We start from the raw sequence: 21,798 nt of genomic DNA on the forward strand, positions 1-21,798 counted from the left end.
TTACAGTATCGTTAGCTTTGGTTTCCTCACTTAAGAAGAAGTCGCTTCATATAGACAGTTCTCAATTTACTAGAAAGTGAATTGGCAAGATGGATATTTAGAACCCAGAATGTATTACCTGACTCTCTCAACTTTATAAATGATAGTAAGGCTCTGCTATAAATAAAAACTCACAAAATAAATACTGACATGGTCTAAAACAGCGGTCCCCAACCTTTTTGGCACCAGGGACCGGTTTCGTGAAAGACAATTCTTCCACAGATGGGGGGTAGGGGGATGGTGCAGGCGGTAATGCGAGCGATGCGGAGCGGCAGATGAAGCTTCATTCGCTCGCCCGCTGCTCACCTCCTGCTGTGCGGCCCAGCTCCTAACAGGCTGCGGACTGGTACCAGTCTGCAGCCCGGGGGTTGGGGACCCCTGGTCTAAAAAGTAGTTAAAATATTGTGCATATGCAATGACAACAAAAGTGGAAGGACCTTTTTCTATTAATTACTGTGAAATATCAGAATGTATCAAACATTTAAGGATACCTAATATACTTAATCCATTATATATATATATATATATGTATGGATATATGTATACATATTTGACATGGCCTCTTTTGGGCTGAGCTCACTGACTAAACTCCAAGTGACAAAAGTCTCAAGAGGGACAAAGAGGAGGAATGGAGAAATACTAATCCCAAAGGAACAGGTGAATGTGTCTGAGGGAAGGCAGACAAGTATCTTTTGGGTAAAAAGAAAGGGGGGAGGTGGAAGTTTCTTATATACAGCCCTTATTTATTTAAAATGGTTTTTTTTTTTTTTTTTGACTGCACAGCGTGGCTTGTGGGATCTTAGTTTCCAGACCAGGATTCAAACCCGTGCCCCCTGCAGTGGAGCACGGAGTCCTAACCACTGGACCGGCAGGGAATTCCCTAAAACGTTATTTTTAATAGGAAGTACATTTACAGATTCAAAAATGAAAAAAATATAAAAAGGTAGAGAGGAAAAAGTTTCACTCCATCCCTGTTCCCCATGTGATGCACCACCACCCCATAAGTAAACACTATAATTACTTTTGGAGGGTCTTTCAAGATTTCAAGATTTTCAGTTATTATTATTGTTTTTAAAAGTAGTCTGTGGCATCTATTAGTTAGCTTCTAGTATTTGTTCTTCCCTTTTTCCACAGTAATAATCCCCTGAATGTTAGCTGGAATCCATGGTCAGCCCAACCAAAGGCAATTTTTAGTTCTCTTATCTAGCTAGAAGTGGTCAACTAAGCTATGGTCAATGAGAATGTGAGAAGTGATCTTTACAATCTCCAGAGTTTGTCCTAAAAGAAACAAGGCATGTCTTATATCTCTTTGTCTCTTCCTCTTTTCCATTCTGTCTGGGACACGGACATGGTGGTGAGCCATCTTGGATCATGCACATGAGTATGATGTGCAGACCCTAAGGATGGCAGATCAAGACAGAAGTAACCTGGGTCCCTTTACTGCCTATGGGGCAAAGAACTCCATACAAGTACTAATTGACCTTTACACATAATGCATGAGAGAAAAAAAGTTCATATTATAATTGTCTTAGTTTTCTACTGCTGTGTAACATTAGCACAAACTTAGTGGTTTTAAAAAAAACACCCATTTATTAGCTCACAGTTCTGTAGTTCATAAGTCCAGTCATAGTATGGACTGCGTTCTCTACTCAGTCTCACAAAGTGAAAATCAAAGTATTGGCTAGGATGTGTTCTCATTTGGAGGCTGGAGTCCTCTTCCATCCAACCTCATGTGGTTTTGGCGGAATCAGCTTCTTGTGGCTGTAGGACTAAGATCCTCATTTCCTTGCTGGCTATTTTACACAATTATATTTCTGGGGGTCACTTTCCCTTTGCCATCACCACTCACTAAAATTTTTTTAAATTGAGATTTTTATCACTTATTTTAACAGAACTCACTAAACTGGTTTAGATTTCCTATTTCCAAGAGAGCTTTAACAGTGATATTTTATTCATTAGGAACATAAAGAATTGAAGATAATTTGCCTATATTTTCCTTTTTAGCATAAACATTGCAATTTTCTCTTAACTAAGTCATATATAAAATAGTTGCTCTTGAAAAGTAACATTTAATAGCATTTAGGGACAACCTGGGACTATTACACAATGTACTCAGGATGAGTCAGTCATTCACTTAACCTAAAATGGGCTGAATTTATGAATGGATGATTATATTATGGTTCATTTTCACAAACAAGACTCATTAATGTTTCAAAACAAGTATTTTGAGTCTCTCTACTGGAACTGATGTTTTCATCTTAGAAGGAGAAAATGTAAAGGGCAAACTTTTTAATATAATAATGTGATTTCCACCAGTATGAAAAATTGTTACCTATGCTTTTAGAGCATTTTCTAAGGGTAGTTAAGATTTTCTAAGTAATGTATAAAGGATATAACGTCTCCATGGTTTAGTTTGTTAAATTATGAAAAAAATAAATAATGGCTAATCATATGGGAATGAGAATCTACTACATATGATTTGGACTTGAGTTATTTATAATTTCCGTAGACTGAAAAGAACTTCATTAAGTTCAGTCAGGTCTGTAGTAAAGAAGTCATTAATCCAAAGATAATCAATGGTCTTATAAAAAATTCTTGGAATACTGATATACTTATTATTAAAATAAATTTAAGATATGGCATAAGATATTAGCATAGTTATGAATACCTAAAAACTTGAGAGTTCGTAGAAAATTGTTGAATCTAATTCACACTAGCCCATCCTCATTTATGTGCAAAATAATGGCCAGAATTTAAGTAATATACCCAAGGATATAGAATCATAACATTTTAGACTCGTGAAGAACCTTATTAAAAGGCATCAACTCCAACCATCCATGATCTATTTTGAAATTAAACCTCCTAATGGCACCATCAAGTGAAGAGTCAGTATACGCATTAACACCTACAAAGGTGGATGGGAAACTGATTGCTCCTGAGGCTCTTTGACAGCTCTGTTTATTACAAAGTTGTTCCTCATACTGAGCTCAATCTGTTTTCCTTTAACTCCCACCCACTGATCCTAAAACCCAGGCTGACCTACTCCCAGACTTGTACCTTTAAAAATGCACCATTAATTAATTCACATATTTTGTTATGTCTTTAAAGTTTTATTGTTGTGAATTTAGGAAGAAAAGTTATATTTCATACTGCTATTTATAGTAACTATAGCAAAAAGTGTAGTGACCATGATATATAAAACAACAGACATTTAACCTCTAATAAATTTCAGAGGTATTTTTAATATCAAAGGTCTGACATATCTAACAAGATTCATGGGGCCTGAGGCATAGTTTGTATACATGTCTCAGGTATTCCAGGGTATCAGAGAAGGTCACTAGGAGTCCTACTTGCATGAAAACTCCATCTTCCTTTCCCATCCCCAACAAAGACAACCTGGGAGAAAAGGCTTTTTAATTTTTTTTACACAAACATTTGCAACCATTTTATTTATGTTAACCAAAATCTGGAAACACCTCAAATGCCCCTCAACAAGTGAGCAAATAAACAAGATAGGGGTATCCATGCAATGTAATATAACTCAGCAATAAAAATGAGCAAACTATTGATACATGCACAACATGGACAGATCTCAAACTTGTACTAAGTGAAAGAAGCCAGAAATAAAATTCTACATGTTGTATAATTTAATTTATGAGCTATTACTAGCAAAGGTAAAACTATAAAGACAAAAGGGATCTGATTATATCTGATTAGCATAAGGATTCAGACTAGAACACAGAGATGGGCAAGGCCAGGAGCTCCAACTTTTGGAGCGCAGAGAATTCACTCTGAGGTAACAGAGTTGGGGTAAATGGGATACAGAGCTTGTAAGTATTTAACAAAATATTGTTTTATTAAGGACCTCAAAGGTCATCTGGCTCAGTTTAGGAGGAGACTTGCTAATAAAATGCTCTGCAAAGGAGATGGCAAATATGAAAGAGCAGACCAATTGCCGGAGGGAGGCTAGACGTGTGTTTATACGCACCATGATCCCAAAACACACAGAGAAGGACACAGTGGTACTTACTAGTGGGGACAAACCTTCCCTTAACTTCAAAAACCCCTATAATGGCACGAAGAGTCTGGATCAGGTATATGAGGAGATAAGGTGAGAGCGGAAAAGCAGTAATAAAGAGCAGCAGCAGCAAAGAGAAGAAAAATAGGAACAGAGGTGCTGACAATAACTGCCCCAGGAGCAACAGTGCTGGTCACGCTTTGCATGAGGTGACAGTAGAAGCAACAAGGGCCCAATAACCTCCCACTGGCAGACTGAAAGTGACACCAACAGTGGTGAAATAAGCATGAGTAACTACTCAGAAGCTGGTCAGAGCCATCTGGAAGCAAAAAGGCAGGCAGGAAGATTTAGAGGTAGTATTGATGGCATACTAACTCTAGTGGGTGAAGGGCCTCAGAATCAACACACTCTGGAATTGTCAGTTAGGTTCCTGACTTCCCTAAGTAAGGTGAGCTATGAGAAAACAAAGGTTAATAGCTTTCAACAAACCTGAATTCACTTTGACAATTTTTCTACATGTGAGAGTCAAATCATAAGAAAATAGGCAGAAATCCAGGATTTGGCTAAATGATTAATATCTGGGCATTATCTATGGCTCACTACATTTATATTTTTACATTTTTAAATTAAAATTTCCATATTACCCTCCAATCTTAATTGGTGCTCATATTGAAGACTCTAAGGCACTAAAATACCCCTAAGTATAAAAGTATATTTTCAGTATATAGTAGTTACCAAGGCGAACAAGTACACCAATATATTTAAAGATATTTTAACAGTTAATTTTAATAAATATCGACAGCACGCCTACTAAGCAAAAGGCATTATTTTAGCACAGAGAATCAAAGAAAAAAAGGACAATTTCTGTTGTTAAGGAAACAAAATAGAAGGAAGCTAATATTCCTTGACCATTTTCATCAAGTAAGGTTTTATGTACCAAGCTAAAGACAGCATCACTGTTTCTGTCCCTATAAGATTTGAAGTTTAGTGGAAGCTTCTCTCACAAGTGTTTATTTCATTAGGAATTCGGACTAGTAAATTAGCTAGTTGGCATGCTATTTATAGGTCTATTAGGAGCAGTAACTATTCACTAGCTCGATTACTCTATGAAGTGTGCCAGCGCACAGATATACTTGTTAAATTTAAGACTCTCATTCAGAGTACTCACTTCCAAAAATAAGGAGATCTCAGTTTAATTAAAAGATTATTTTGGAATCAAAGAATCTTTAGATAGAATGAATGCTGGAACTTGCACAACCAAAATTTTTTTACTATGCAAGAATTACTTTGTATAATATCATCTAACCAGTACATAAGCATACATAATGATGAGAGTCTGGTATAATCAAGCAATGACTCCATTTTTATACAGCCATAATTGTTGGACAGTTTTTCCCTGTGAGTCAAAATTTGTTTCCCTGTAACTCTCTCACCTGTTTCAAACATGTTAAAAGGATAGCATCTAACCACAGTACTACACCATCTGTTTTGAACATACATTTCTATTTTTGCAGTTCAAGATTTTGTTTTTACTTTTGTGAGATTCAATAAGTGACTCACATTTAGCTCTAGTTCCACTAAAATAAGCAAGTTCTAGTCATAAAGTTAAGTTCTCCTCTCCTGCACTATAGTGGACACTGTCATTCGTTTTGATGCATACGATCTAAAGTCCTTTTGTGTGTTGGAGGAGTCACCTTGGTGTGAGGTGAAGAACATTTCTCCTATAGGTGCTGATAACGTAGGAAGCAGTGGTGGGTGCTACAAGATTCCTGTTCCAGAAGTGGTATCTGTGCTGGAAGCAAGTGACCTTGAATTCTTAGTGGAGAAAGGGCATGGGTACAATCATGACATTCATGATGGTTTCCTAGTCAAACTAGTACTGTAGCATGGTTTTAGGGCATTGTTCCTTAAGCTTAGCCTTGGGTATGGTTCTCTAATACTCCCAAAGATTCTATAAGATATCCAATATCATTTTCTTAAAGTAATATTTTTTTAAAAATTCGAAATAATCACAAATTTACAAAAAAAGCTGCATGTCCAGCTGGCACCAAGAACTTTCTTCCCTAAACCATTTGAAAGTAAGATGCTGACATGATGACTCATCACCCATGGAATACTTTAGTGTGCATTTAGTATGTATTCTCCGATATAACCACACAACCATCAAAACCAGGAAATTAAGATTGATACCTTGTTACTACCTGTTATGGGTAAAATTGTGTCCCCCCCGCAAAAAGATATGTTTAAGAACCAGTACTTCAGAGTGTGACTTTATTTGGGAACAGGGTCACTGCAGATATAATTAGTTAAGATGAGGCCATGCTGGAGCAGAGTGTGGTACTAATCCAATATGGAATCCTTTTAAGAAGAGAGCCATGTGAAGGCACAGAGACATAGGGTATTCACATGTGAAGATGGAGGCAGAGACTGGAGTGATGCATCTACAACCAAGAAACCCCAAGGATTGCTGGCCATCACTAGCAGCTAGGAAAAAGACATAAAGTCTCCCTCAGAAGGAACCAATCCTACTGACATGTTGATCTTGGACTTCCAGCCTCCAGAACGTGAGAGATTAAATTTCTGTTGTTTTAAGCCACCCAGTTTGTGGTGCTTTGTTATGGAAGCCCTAAGGAACTAATAAACCACCTAATTTCAAACCCCACCCAAGATTCACCAATTGTCCTAATAATGTGCTTTCCAGACAAAGGGTCTAGTTCAGAATCACATATTGCAACTAGTTAGGATGTCTCTTTAGTCTATCATTCTGAACAGTTCCTCGGTCTTTCCTTGACTTTTGAAGATTAAAGGCTAGTTATTTTGTAGAATGTCTCTAGATTTGAGTTTGTCTACTATTTCCTTGAGTTTAGATTCAGATCATGCATTTTTGGCAGAAATATCACAGAAGTGACACCATATTCCTCTTAATGCATCATATCAAGTAGCACACAATTTTGATTTCTGACATTACTGATGACATACAATTTGATCACCCGATCAAGATGGTGTCTGCCAGGTTTCTCCACTGTAAAGTTACTTTTTTTTTTTTTTCCCTTTAATCAGTAAGTATTTTGTGGGGACATAGTTTGAAACTATGTAAACAGTCCATTTTTCATCAACTTGCAATTTATTCATTTATATTTGTGTGAACTCACTGTTTCCTATTGTATTCAGTGGGTTTTAATCCATATCTATCATTATTTTGATGCTCAAACTGTGCCTGATTTTGCTAATGGAAGTTCCTTCAGGCTGTCTACTACATCCTTTTGACATGTCTCCATCCGTTTCTCAGCACTTCTTTCTTTCTGGGATAAGACTTATACAGCAGAAAAGGAGTTACAGATGTGGAAAGGGAGGAAACTAGAATAAATCCTGTGGCAATTGAACCAGAAAAATCATACATTTTGATTCTAGGTCTGGGGCAAGGAAAGTTCAAGATGTTATCCCAGAAAGAAGGGATATTCAATATTGTCATCCCAGAAAGTCACTCAGGCTCTGACTTCCCATGTTGAGCTTCCTGCCCCCTAACCCCCACTCCCACGTGAATGTTCTTTCCTTGGCTCCGTGTGGTCACGCACAAGCTCTAAGGCCCTGTGCTGGGCTACCCACTCCAGTTTTGTGTATATTCTCTTCTCACCACATCTGGGCTCTGACTTCCCACACCAGGCCATTCTACCCCTCACCCCACCATGTGGACTACCTCCTTACTCTGCTTGGGCTCCGATCCACACCAGGCCACCCCTTCTTGAGGACACCCTTCTCAGCCGGTTTAGGCTCTGAGTCCATACAGCAGGCCACCTTGCTGTGTGAATTTCCTCCTTACTCTGTTTGGGCTCTGACTCTCTACACTAGGCTGTTGTCCTATGTGATGAACTCCTCCCGCTCTGACATCCTACTCTGGGGCACTGCAGCTCACCTCCCCAACTCCCACCAGTGCAGTGCTGCCATAGATTGAATGTCTGTGTCTCCCACAAAATTCCTTTATTGAAACCCTAACCCCAGTGTGATGGTATTAAGAGGTGGGGTTTTTGGGAGGTGATGAGGACATGAGGGTGGAGCCCTCATGAATGGGACTAGTGCTCTTATAAAAGAGAACACAGAGAGCTCCTTTGTCCCTTCTATCATGTAAGATTACAGTCAAAGTCAGCAGTCTGCAACTGGGAAGAGGGCTCTCACCAGAACCTGACCATGCTGGCACCCTGATCTTGGACTGCCAGCCTCCAGAACTGTGAGAAATGTATTTCTGTTGTTTGTAAGCCACCCAGTCTATGGTATTCTGTTATGGCAGCCCTAATGGACTAAGACAAGTGTCTACATAGTTCTGCCCCATCTAATGACTTTAGGACTTAAGTGCTAGGAAGGAAAGGGAAGAAAGGAGAGGATCTCAGTATTACAGTAATAAACTCCTTTTGTGCTTAATTGACAAGAGTCAGTTTCAGAAAGGAACTCTGATACACATCATCTATATGGTACCAGTGCAATTAATTTTTTAAATCAAAATGTATAACTTTGTATTATTCCTGTTAAATTTTATCCTATTGGTTTTGACCTATCATTTCAATATATTGTGATCTTCTTGAGCTTGGCATTTACTTAATGTTATTAGTTGTCCTTGGTAACTGTCTGATACCTGGTAACTTTATAAATGTGTCATTTATTTTTGTCAAAGCTATTGATTAAAAGTGCACAGAAAGAGAGCCCTAAAGAACAAAGTCCTCTTTCTGACTTACTTCACTGTGTATGACAGACTCTAGGTCCATTCACCTCACTACAAATAACTCAATTTCATTTCTTTTTATGGCTGAGTAATATTCCATTGTATATATGTGTCACATCTTCTTTATCCATTCATCCGATGATGGACATTTAGGTTGGTCCCATGTCCTGGCTATTGTAAATAATGCTGCAATGAACATTGTGGTACAAGACTCCTTTTGAATTATGGTTTTCTTAGGGTATATGCCCAGTAGTGGGATTGCTGGGTCGTATGGTAGTTCTATTTTTAGTTTTTTAAGGAACCTCCATACTGTTTTCCCTAGTGGCTGTATCAATTCACATTTCCACCAACAGTGCAGGAGGGTTCCATTTTCACCACACCCTTTCCAGCATTTATTGTTTCTAGATTTTTTGATAATGTCCATTCTGACAGGCGTGAGGTAATACCTCACTGTACTTTTGATTTGCATTTCTCTAATGATTAGTGATATGGAATCTAAAAAAAAAATGGTACTGATGAACGTAGTTGCAGGGCAGGAATAAAGATGTAGACACAGAGAATGGACTTGAGAACACGGGGAGGGGGAACCGTAAGCTGGGTGAAGTGAGAGAGTGGCATGGACATATATACACTACCAAATGTAAAATAGATAGCTAGTGGGATGCAGCCGCACAGCACAGGGAGATCAGCTCAGTGCTTTGCAATGACCTAGAGCGGTGGGATAGGGAGGATGGGAGGGGAGGGGATATGGGGACATATGTACGCATATGGCTGATTCACTTTAGTGTACAACAGAAACTAACATAGTATTGTGAAGCAATTATACTCCAATAAAGATCTATTTAAAAAAAAAAAAGAATAAAGTCCTGGATAATATAACATAAGACAAAGCTTTAGACTGGCAGTGGGCCAGGGACGAAATTCTGTTTTATCTTCCCATAAAGATATATAAGAAAATCTGTCAAATAATCTTGAGGAAATAAGGAGTGTTTGCTTATTCAACTTTTGTCTCTTACTGAATACTGAATGAATGGATGAAGAATATGAGGTCCTCATTTGTGCTGAAATGTAACTGTGGAAGCAACGTTGCAAAACAAATCATCAAAATGTAGATCTGGTTAATCCATGATCAACATAATTAGGGTTTATATATCTGATGTAGCTTTTTGGCTTTTATGATTCCACAGATATAAACAATATGTCAAAAAGATATGGTGTAATAATAATCTCTATGACTAATTATATTCCAAATCCTCTGATGGATAGACTCTTTCACACACACACTCTCTCTCTTTACACAAACAAGCATAAGACAGGATGTAAAAATAATCACTAAATTGCTTAATGTAATCTGACTGATGTAATAGTAAGCAGCAGAGCTGAAACTCAACCCAGGTAGCATTTGCTTAACTACTGCCTTATTAGATTAACAAAATTGAACATTCATCAATATCTTTCTCTCCTAAAGTATATCATTCGAAGGGACCAGGGCATATAAAAACTATTCAATCATAGCTGGTTTATATATTCTTTTTTTTTTTTAAAGATAACTTTGTATCTTGCACGGACAGCATGGAATCATACCACAGTAGAAGTCCCATAACAATGCAAAACCACTAGATATTTAATTAATAAATTCTTATTATTTAGTCCTATTTATTCATTTTGAGATGTCATGGAAGAAGGGGAAAAAAAGAAAGCCATACCTGCCTCTCAATAAGCAGGATTTTTAGATAAAATTTTTTGTGTATATAGACTCCATTTGCTTGGCACATGGAAATGCTCAAGAAAGGTTAGTTTTTTCTCTTTCTCATTCAACTTAATTAAACATTTACTGAGCATTCTCTATGTGCTGGGCGCTATGCAAGACAGGAGATTAACAAACACGTCAAACAATTTCTGCCCTCAATGATTTCTGTATGTGTATCCAGGGGTAGAAGAGGCGAGAAACTGAAGAAAGATCTTGTCTGCAAACACTTCACAGAACAGATAATGTCTGAAGGATGGGTACCAATTTACTGCCAGGAAAGCCAGCTCTACAACAGGGATCTTAAGAGTTCACCACATACTGTCTACAAAATGTGCTTCTAGGACATCACCAGTAAGCCAAATTCAGAAACTTCGGTTAATTCTCTATTCTGTGTACCTCCCCACAAAACAAAACTAAGAAGGGCAGTCTTTAGCACTTGTTACAAAGATCTATTAATACTAAACCTTAAGATTTATTCACATAATAAATTTTTACATTCCTATGCACAATTACCAAGCAAAAATGAATTTCCATAATATCATTATAAAAAAAACAATTTGTTGACATGCTATCAATCCAATCACTAAAAAAATCCAAAAAACATCAAGTTGTTAGATGTTTCAAAATAACTTTTAATAGAAAAAAAGAAAGAGATTCAAGGTAGTACTTCAATTTCAAAAGTAATGAGGTATTTGTGCTAAAACCCATTAACAGTGACTTAAGATGGCAAAAATGAGGTATAGGTTAGAATCAGGTAGTATAAATAAATCTAATCAATGAGCAGAATGGCAAACTGAAAGGTAGTAAAAGGCAGGGAGCTACACTTTTATATATTTAAGAGTTGTGCATTGTCTAAAAGGACATGAAATAAGGCAAAAGGTAAGTTAAGACAGACATCAGATCCTGTATTAGAATCAGAAAGAATGATATGGAACAATAAAAAATGATCACATTAAATAAACAAAGTATATTATTTTCATCATAAATATGAAACATATTTTAAAAAACAAATATTGAAAAGTCCTTGTTTCTGGCCCATAACAATTTCTTTTCTTTTCTTTTTTTTTCTTTCTTCTTTTTTCGGGGTGAAGGCAAGAGAGAGAAGCTATGCAATGCATTTAAAAGAATACTTGTTACATTTTATTGAACATTTCTAGGTGTTTGAAGTAGGGAGATTTTCAGATTAACAGGTGAGCACATGGTAACAGAAAACGAAGACTTCACTGACCCTTCCAAACTGTAAACTGGATATTAACTCTATTGTATAATCTCCTTCAATGGCTCTTCCTCACCTTTATAATAAAGTTCTTAGTATGGTAGTCAAGCCATTTCAAGAGGTGACTATATTTTCAGATTCATCTCTGTCCATATCCCCTTTATACAACTTTTTGTTTTGTTTTGTTTTTAGCTATTCCAATCTCTTTGCAGTTATTCAAATAAATCAAGTTGCTCTTTCCTTCTGTTGCTTTTGTACGCTATTCTCTCTGCCTAAAACACTTTCTTGAGACCCTTTTGTCCATTTGGCCAACTGGTATTTTCCTGAAAGACAAGGACGTGTCACTTTTTCTTTGAAGGGTTTTTTCCCTGACATAATCACTCTGTGATTAGTCCTCCTATGCTCCCACAATACCCTATGCATGTTTCTAATGATTCCTTTTATATTGTACAATTGTTAATTTTCCCCCCTTTCCCCTACTACACTGTGTTCCTGAATGGCAGGAACTGTGTCATAGTCTTCTCTGAATCCCTTGCAGCTGGTACAGTATACCTCAGCAGAAACTTTGTAAATTCATGAAAAAAATATTAGCAGTTTTATCTATCTAAGCAGTATGCTATATAGTAGGAAAAAGGTAGTATATTGAGCTCTGCCCATAACTAGCTGTATCTCACAAATTCTGAACCTCCAATAAAATAGGGGAATTATTTAGATCTCTAATATTCCCTGTGATTCTTTTAACTTAGTTTTGGTTTCTATAAATTCTTGATAGGTAATAAAACTGCTTTAAAAAGCACAGCCTTTAATTCAAATGCTTATTAATTTACACTGGATTTATCTCAATTCTTTAGGTTTTACTACAGAGGTTTTCTTAGTATAGTGGCTGTGAAAAGAAAAGCTTTCCTAACTTGATGGCCTTAGGCACCCTATTTTTCTGTCAGTTTCATTGGCACATGATTTTCCTCCCTTAACACTTTCTCTTTTTCATATATTGCATCCACTTCTACCTATACTCTTACTTTTTACCTAGCTCAAGAACTAGGTCAAGAAGATGACTGCCATGTGATAGAAATAGTGATGGCAAAGAGCAAAAAAAGGGAGGAGAGGATGAGCCCCAGCAGTCCTTAGCCTTTTCTTGTCCTGTCTTCTCTTGCTTGGACTGAGGGCATGCTGGTCTTCACAAAGACTTCAACCCAGTCTCTTGTTCACTACTACCTTTCATCTATATCCCATCTTTTAATTTTGGACAAACAAAAACATAAAGAGAGGAGAGCCTTTTACTTTCTGTATGGTTCCCGCTAAAGTTTCCTGTGTTTTTAAAACTCTGCCCAGTAGTAATTTTAAAACAAAGTCTCCACTCTTATAATCTGATGTATAGAGAGAAGAGTCTCCGTTTTCTCCTGAAGCAAAGAAATGTGTCCCTGCCTAAAAATCCTTCACATGATGTCAATTCTTATTATTAGGATACTGTTAGCACTACAGGCACATTATAAACTAGATACGCTTTTTTGGTTCTGATTGAAGGGATAAGTGCCACATAAAAAATCAATTAAATTGATTTTATGAGGGAAGGGGTTTACAAATTACACTTACAAATTGACTTTTAAAATATAAGATATTTAAAATTCAAAGTCTGGTTATCCAATTGCAATGATCAGTTTTTGCATTTTAAGTCACACTAAAACAGTAATGAGTATCCTCATTTGCAGATGTGTTTGAAAAGACCAATGTTATATTAGTTAAAATGCTTCCATCATAAACAATATTTATTGAAAACAATATGAAAAGAGATGTACAAATAAACCTAAGGTGTGTGCTCTACTAAAAACTTACATTCTAAGAGGTACCCAGTATAAAAATGAAGTTATTTTTATGAAAACCTAATTGACAAGTAAAGATAGGCAAAGTTTATTATACTGTTTATGAATTCTACTACCTGGTTTCTTTTAAGCTCATAATATGCGGACCATTCCTATTTGTGAAGTTACCAAATAACTGCCGCTCAAAGGATTTAAATTAACTTAGAGAAAGTGCTAACTCTAAGACATGTAAGGTTTAAATGGCAGGTTAAAAGTTTTAATTGTAATTATTGAGCTAACTGCTTCTCTAGAAAGAGTTAGATCTATTTCTTCTTTGCTTGCATTGACTTGACAGCCCAGGTTAAATGGGGAGGAGGTATCATGAGTCCTGGTTTGCCTGGGACAATCTTGGCTGACACTAATTGTTGTGGAGTAATTGCTAGGGTCCACTTTCACTCTTAAAGTATCCTGGTTTGGATGATAAAGCATACGGTCTCCCCACTTCTAACGTGCTCTTTTCAAATGAAAGTAGTAACTATTAGATAGGTACCCAATATGTGGAAGGCCAAGAACTGAAGGGAATACAAAGGAATGTAAGAAATGGTATCTGCCCATAAAGTCCTTATTAAAACTTAGCCGGAGAGACTGAATACACATTCCAAGTTAAACACACAAATTTAAATGGCTTTTCAAAATACTAACTGGAAGAAATGTTACAAAAAAGTACATTCTTGCTAAATGAATGGCACAATAATTGGTGTTTTGGGCTTTCACAGGAGATGGGAGATTAAACACCGCTACAGTACCCACCATCACCACTTACTCAGTGCCTTATATGTGCCAGGTCTGGTTTAGAGTGCTTTATAAACATATTAGTCAACCCTCACAATTATCCTATGAGGTGTGTTATTATGCACAGGGATAGGAATTTTACTGAGAAACGTACCTGATAGAGGTTAAATAACACGCAAAAGTTCATACAGCCAGTTAAGTGGCAGAGTTGGGGTTTAAAACCAGGTTCTCTAATTCCAAAGCTAGTGACCTTTTTATTGCTCTCATCTTCACACAGAGTGGTGGTTCTCAGCTAGGGGTGATTTTGCCTCCCAGGGAACATTTGGTGATATCTGGAGACATTTTTGTTTGGCACAAATGTGTGTGTGTGTGGGGGGGATGTTGGCTAGTAAGTAGTGTGGAAGGGATGCTTACTAAAGACTTTATAAAAAACCTTTTAAAGATAAGATCTGAGCTCAGTCTGGAAACATCTGGATAGGCTGGGGGTAGTGGTGATATGGGTAAATTCTAGATAAGAAGAAGAATACAGTAAGTACAAGAAAGGTTCAAAGACAGTGAATAAACCAACTTAGCAAGATTGAAGGGAAACAGTATTGAAAGGAAAGTGGGAAGCAAGCAAAAGATGAAATGATCTTTCAAAAAGACTAAGGAACCTGAACTAGATTCACTGAAGATTTCTGAGCAGGGGAGTGACATTAGAGTAGGATTAATCAAGAAACCAGGGCAAAGAGACTAATTAAGATGCTACTGTAATAGTTAAGCCATAAAGTATTCAGAGTTTGTGCCTTGTGGTGGTAGTGAGAAAGAAAGGAAGAAACTACAAGCACATACACTTTTATGTATCATAAATTTTAGTCTTGTCTCAAATGACAATAACCATTCTTACCTGTAATGCACTGAAACTGTCCATCTTCTCTTCTTATTGTAAATGCTTCCCCTGGGTTAACTTGTACCAGGATAACCTTAAAATGAGGGGAAGAAGTATTAATCAAAGGGGCAACAGAGTAAATCAGTATATCAAGATATTAAATGTTGCTAGTAAGAGAGTAGATGTGAGCTATTTAATCATATGGAACTGGGAAGGAAAATGGGGATTACACATTTGTTGAAAAGTATTAATTACTTCATTTTTCTGGAGGTCAGACTCAAGCCAAAAGTAAGGGAATAAAAAAAGACAGTGGCACAATTTTATTGGAAAGTCAATAAATTTCACTCTGAAACAAAGATGGAGTTAAACTACTGAATATTTGGATCATCTATGCCTACTTCACCAATTGTAAAGTATTGTGTTTTTCTAAAAATAAAGTATAAATTGATAGGTAGAGAATAAGATGGCACCCCTGAATTAGTATGACATCTCAAATTAGCAATATATTTAAAAATATGTTAAATTAATCCCATAATTTTGAGTAGTTTTATTTTTATTTTATAGGTAATACACACTAATCTTATGACATCTGAAAAACAGAAAAACAAAAAACTGGAAAAAAACTGAAGTCCCTCCATCCTAATAAACATTGTTAGCATTCTCATAAATTTTTTAGTCTTGTTCTCTATGTATAGGCTTAATTTCCCCCCTTAAATATAAGGGGGAAAAATAAGACCTCCAATTCTGTGTCTTTTTTTGGTTTAATATTAAAAAAAGACTTTTCCAATGTTATTATTCAAAGTCTGTCATCGAATGTTTATACCATAAACTACTTAACCATTCTCTTAATTAAAGAATTTAGGTAGTGAGCATTTTGGTATGTAGTTTTCCCACCTCTATAATTAGTATTGTTTCCTTATGATATACTCCCAGAAATAGAATTCCCTTATCTGTTGCTAAACTATTTTTTAAAAGGGTTTTACAAATTCACATTCCTCCTCAGTCTATGAGAACACCATTTAACCACATTCTCTGCACCCCTAAAAATTATAGTTTTAAAATCTTTGCTACCTTGATAGATGAAAACAGTATATTACTATCGTTTAATTTGCACTTTTTTGATTATTAACGAGGTTAAATTCTATCTTTACATTTGCTACTGGCTCTTTTGTAAACTGGTTGTCTGTCATCTTTCTTTATTTTTTGGGGTCTTAAATGTTCTTAGCAATTCATATGAATTCTCTGAATAATAATGGTAGTAATAATAATAATATACTATATTATGCTGCAAATATTTTCCCATTTTGTCTTCTCAAATTTTTTAATTGTTTATTTTCCTGTAGCCAATGTTACCTATTTTTTCCTTTGTGACACCTTCTATTGCTTCTAAATTTAACTTGTGGCTGGCTATCAAGCACTTGAAATGTGGCTTGTCTTTGTCTATATGGAGATGTGCCATAGGTGTAGAATACACACTGGATTTCAAAGATTTAGTACAAAAGAACCCAACCATGTAAAATATCTTGTTGTTAATTTTTATATTGATTACATATTGAAATAATATTCTGGACATATTGGGTTAATAAAAATTATTACAATTAATTTTTCCTGTTTTTACTTTTTAATGTGGCTACTAAAATTTTTTAAATTACTTATGTGCTTGGCATTATATTTCCATTGGACAACGCTGACCTATAGGTTTGATTAAAAATGCTAGTTTTTCTTTTCTTCTAGTTTTATATAATTGCTTATATTTAGTTCTTTAATGCACCTCAAATTTATCTGGAGAAGATCCAAAAGTATTTTTTTTCCTTAGAGAGCTAACCAATACAATCTGCTAAATTTAAGATAGCTCCTTTAGCACACAATACACTCTTCTGGCCTGTCTCATCCATAACACTGTCTACTTTGGGAAAAGTAGCTTAGGAAATATGTTTTTATTTTAATCATTTTAAACACTGTAACCTTAGAAATATGTTTTCTGATGGTGTACCTCGATTACTGCTCTTCTTCAAACATTTCTTTGACATTGACTGGTGATAAGTGCTACGATAGGAGAAGTTAAGCACTATCAGAGCACACAGGACCAAGTACTTAGTCTGTTACCTGAGCATGTGTGTGTATACATGTATATGCACGTGTGTGTGTGTTTGTGTATTTAATGGCTTTCTAGAGAATGTAAAAGTTAAGCTGAGTCCTGAAGACTGAGAAGGAACTAGTTAGGCAAGAAGAGTGGGAAGGCCTTTAAGGTATAGAGAAGAGCAAATGCAAAGCTCCAGGAAAGGAAACGTCATCAATAGTTTATCAAATTCAATGAACCAAAAGAAGTTCTGTAGTTCTATATGGTTGGAGAATGGGGCAGGCGGAGATAAGGGTTGGGGAAATGATGGAGGAAAAAGGTTAGAAATATGGCGAAAGGTAGACAGGAGTTGGGTTAAGAAGGGTCTTGTGAGCCATTCTAAGGGCAAGGAAGAGTTACGTAAGCAGGTAATACTATGGTGGATCGCCCTGGCTGCAGTGTAGCAACCAGATATAGGAAGAACTCTTCATCAGGAGGTTACAACAGTCATCTAAGTAGGCTTCTTTTAATACATTAATTTCTATTTTCAACTTTTATTATTTCCTTTCTTCTGTTTTCCTTAGGCTTACCATGTTGTTTTTCTAACTTTTTCAGTTGAATACTCTATTTTATTCTTTCTTTAGTAATATATGCACTTAAAACCATGAATTTTACTCAGTTTAACCATAGAGAATATTTTCACTATTGTTTTTTAGATTTTCTGCCATTTACTTCTTCATTCCCTCTGTGATCCAACAGTTGTTTTAAAGAAAACTTACAATTTTGAAAGTGGGCTGGAGGATTTTCAGTTTGTTTTTATTTCCAATACATTTTTTTTATCAATCTCAAACAAATCCATGGTTCTTTAAAAATTTTTTTAACCCATTATGTTTCTTTCACTCCTTTCCTTATTAGTGTTAGAACTTAGTAGAGGTAGTGAATTACTAAAGGATGATACCTGAGGCCAGCACTGGGTTAAAGCACAGGAGTTCTTAACCTGGGGGCCATAGATATCTATTCAAAGGGTTTGTGAACCACACAGAATTATATATGAAATTCTCTGTAGGTATTACAATTTTCTACGGAAGGGTTCACTATTTTCATTAGATTTCACTAAATTCTTAATGCGGTTCAAGACCCAAAGTAGTGCTTACTGTGTCACACTATGCTGTCTGCTTTACATGTATGTTACCTCTTTTAATTATGATCCTCTATCAGTACTGGTTGTACTATGGAATTCTATAAAATACTAATAATTCCTGTGATGAATTCATTCACTACAAAGTTGGGAAAAAGAAATAAAACTAAGAAAACCAAACATGGTACACATACAACTGATATATCCTGATATTAAGTAAAAAAGGATAAACTCTTTTAAATTATAATAAGACGTTCAGGAAAATGGTAGGAGGTTAAATTTATTCATTTATCTAAAAATCATTTATTAAACACCCACTGTGTGGCACCTACTCTTATATGCACTATGGACATCAAGAATAAAAATAAATCACAGTCCAAGGACTCAAGGAATACACAGTCTTGTGAGGGAAACAGGCAAGTACTCAGTCAATTAACTGTACAGTGTAATAAGAGGTGTAACAGAGATATGAACAATGTACTATAGGTTCCACTCAGCCCACAATGATGAGGGAAGATTCCTGGAGGAGATGATAGCTACATAATGTTCAGAGGGACAACCAAGAATTAACAAGCTAAAGATGGGGAGAGAACATTCCAGAAGAGAGCACACATAGCATGTATGAAGTCATGGGGGTGAAAGAGATCACGGATATATATTTTTTTTAAACATCTTTATTGGAGTATAATTGCTTCACAATGGTGTGTTAGTTTCTGCTTTATAACAAAGTGAATCAGTTATACATATGTCCCCATATCTCTTCCCCCTTGCGTCTCCCTCCCTCCCACCCTCCCTATCCCACCCCTCTAGGTGGTCACAAAGCACCGAGCTGATCTCCCTGTGCTACCTGGCTGCTTCCCACTAGCTATCTATTTTACATTTGGTAGTTGTATATATGTCCATGCCACTCTCCCACTTTGTCCCAGCTTACCCTTCCCCCTCCCCGTATCCTCAAGTCCATTCTCTAGAAGGTCTGTAAATTGATCACGGACAATTTGAAAATGGGAAGAAGTATGGCATAGCTAAAGTCTAAACTAGTTTGAGAAATGCAATGGAAAGAGATAAAATTGGGAGGATAAGCAGGGGCTAGATCATGAAGATCCTTAAATATAAAGCTAAGGAGTTAAACCTTTAGGCAAGGCTATTAAACAGGGAAGGGTCATATTCAAATTTCATCTTTACCCCAACTTTTATTCTGTAATATTTCAAATGTACAGAAAAACTGCAGGACTGATTCAATGAATGCCCATATACCCCTCACCTAGATTCACCAATTGTTAATGGGTTGCCATATTTGCTCACTCTCACACTCACTCTTTTTTTGATATACCATTTTAGAATACCTGAGTGGTGTTAAGTTTGATCACTTGGTTTTAGGTGATTATCTCTTAGATGTCTCTATTATAAAGATACCATTTCCCTTTGAAAGTAATAAACAATCAATATGGTTGGTGATACTTTGAGACTCTCTGAATATTCTATTCCCTAACAGTCTTTCACCCAATGGTTTCAACAATTACTACCAAACATTATTGTGGTAGCTGTAAAATGGCAATTAAAAAAACCCCATTCTTTCTGTAGTTACTAGTTAGCATTCTTCTATTAAGAAGAGACTTCTTTTCTGAACTCTTCCTCTTATCCTACACCCCAACTTTACATGTTTCTTAGTATGAGTATGGGCTCATGGATTCTTTTAAAAATCAATGTTATTATAATCCATTAGTGTCACTATTAATATTTTCAGTGAGGTGAAATTCACATATTAATTATAAATCAATATTAAAGGGTACAATTCTAGGCATTTAGTACATTCACAATGTTGTGCAACCACCACCTCTTCTAGTTCCAAAACATTTTACTACACCACTTCCATTAAGGAATCACTCTACTTTTTCCCTCTTTAAGACCCTGATAACAACCAATTTGCCTTCTGTCTCTATGGATTTACCCATTTCTATGTATCATATAAATAGAATCATACAATATGTGATTTTTTATGACTGGTTTCTTTCACTTAGCATAACGTTTTTAAGGTTCATCCAGGCTGTAGCATGTATCAGTACTTCATTTTATGGTTAAATAACATTCTACTGTATGGATATACTACAATTTATGTATCCATTCAGACCCTGATAAACAACTGGACTGTTTTCAACCTTCTGGTTATTGAGAATCGTGCTATGGTAAACATTTATGTACAAATATTTGAGTTCCTCTTTTCAATTTTGGGGGTATGTACCCAGGAGTAGAACTGCTGGGTAATATAGTAACGCTACATTTAACTGTTTGAGGAACCACCACATGCTCCTTATGCAGCTGCATCATTTCACACGCCCAGTAACAATATACAAGGATTCCAATTTCTCTAGACTCTTGCCAATGCTTGTTATTTTGATTATAGATATCCAGTGGATATAAAGTAATATCTCATTGTGATTCTGATTTGCATTTCCCTAACATCCCTGACAAATGATGTCGAGCATTGTATCATGTGTTTCTTGGCTATCTGTATATCTTCTTGGAAGAAATGTGTATTCAAGTCATTTGCCCAGTTTAAATTGTGTTGTCTGTTTTTGTTGAGTTGTAAAAGCTCTTCATATACTGTGGATACTAGACTCTTATCAGATACAAGATTTGAAAATATTTTATCCCATTCTGGAAGTTGTCTTTTCACTTCCTTCATAATGTTCTTTTCTTTTCTTTTTTTTTTTTGGGGGGGGGGTACGTGGGCCTCTCACCATTGTGGCCTCTCCCATTGCGGAGCACAGGCTCCGGATGTGCAGGCTCAGTGGCCATGGCTCACGGGCCCAGCCGCTCCGCGGCATGTGGGATCTTCCCATACCAGGGCACAAACCTGTGTCCCCTGCATCAGCAGGCGTATTCTCAACCACTAAGCCACCAGGGAAGCCCCATAATGTTCTTTTATGTACAAACATTTTTAATTTTGATGAAGTACAATTTATCTAATTTCATTTTGCTCTTGTTGTTGCTTGTAAGTTTGGTGAAATATCTAAGACTCCACTTAGAGTCCAAGGTCATGAAGATGAACTCTTCCTTTCTTCTAAGAGTTTTATAGTTTTAGCTTATTTAGGTTGTTGATTCATTTCAGTTCCCTTTTCTATATGGTGTGAAGTAGTGGTGTAATTTCATTCTTTTGCGTGTAGATATCCAGTTGTCTCAGCACCATTTTGTGAAGAGACTATTCTTTCCCCACTGAACAGTTTTGGCACCCTTGTCTGAAACAAATTGGCCACAGAGATATGGGTTTATTTGTGGACTCTCAATTCTATTCCATTGGCCTATATATATCTATTCTTATGCCAGTACCATACTATTTTGACTACTGTAGCTTTATAGTAGGTTTAAAATCAAGAAGTGTTAGTTGTTGAACAACAACTTTGTTAT

At 36.2% G+C, this 21,798-nt stretch overlaps 1 protein-coding gene across 3 annotated transcripts in view; it reads right to left on the minus strand.

The window, feature by feature from the left end:
- The window catches only part of FNDC3A (fibronectin type III domain containing 3A), a 163,906-nt gene that overhangs the window by 86,299 nt on the left and 55,809 nt on the right, over positions 1-21,798 (minus strand). For all 3 annotated transcript variants that reach the window (XM_079903193.1, XM_079903192.1, XM_079903191.1), the window contains one exon: positions 15,215-15,290. In XM_079903193.1, coding sequence (XP_079759319.1) covers positions 15,215-15,290 — 76 coding nt within the window. The remainder of the gene's footprint in view (positions 1-15,214; positions 15,291-21,798) is intronic.

This window comes from Stenella coeruleoalba (genome assembly GCF_951394435.1).
Source record: "Stenella coeruleoalba genome assembly, chromosome: 18".
Lineage (NCBI taxonomy): Eukaryota > Metazoa > Chordata > Mammalia > Artiodactyla > Delphinidae > Stenella > Stenella coeruleoalba.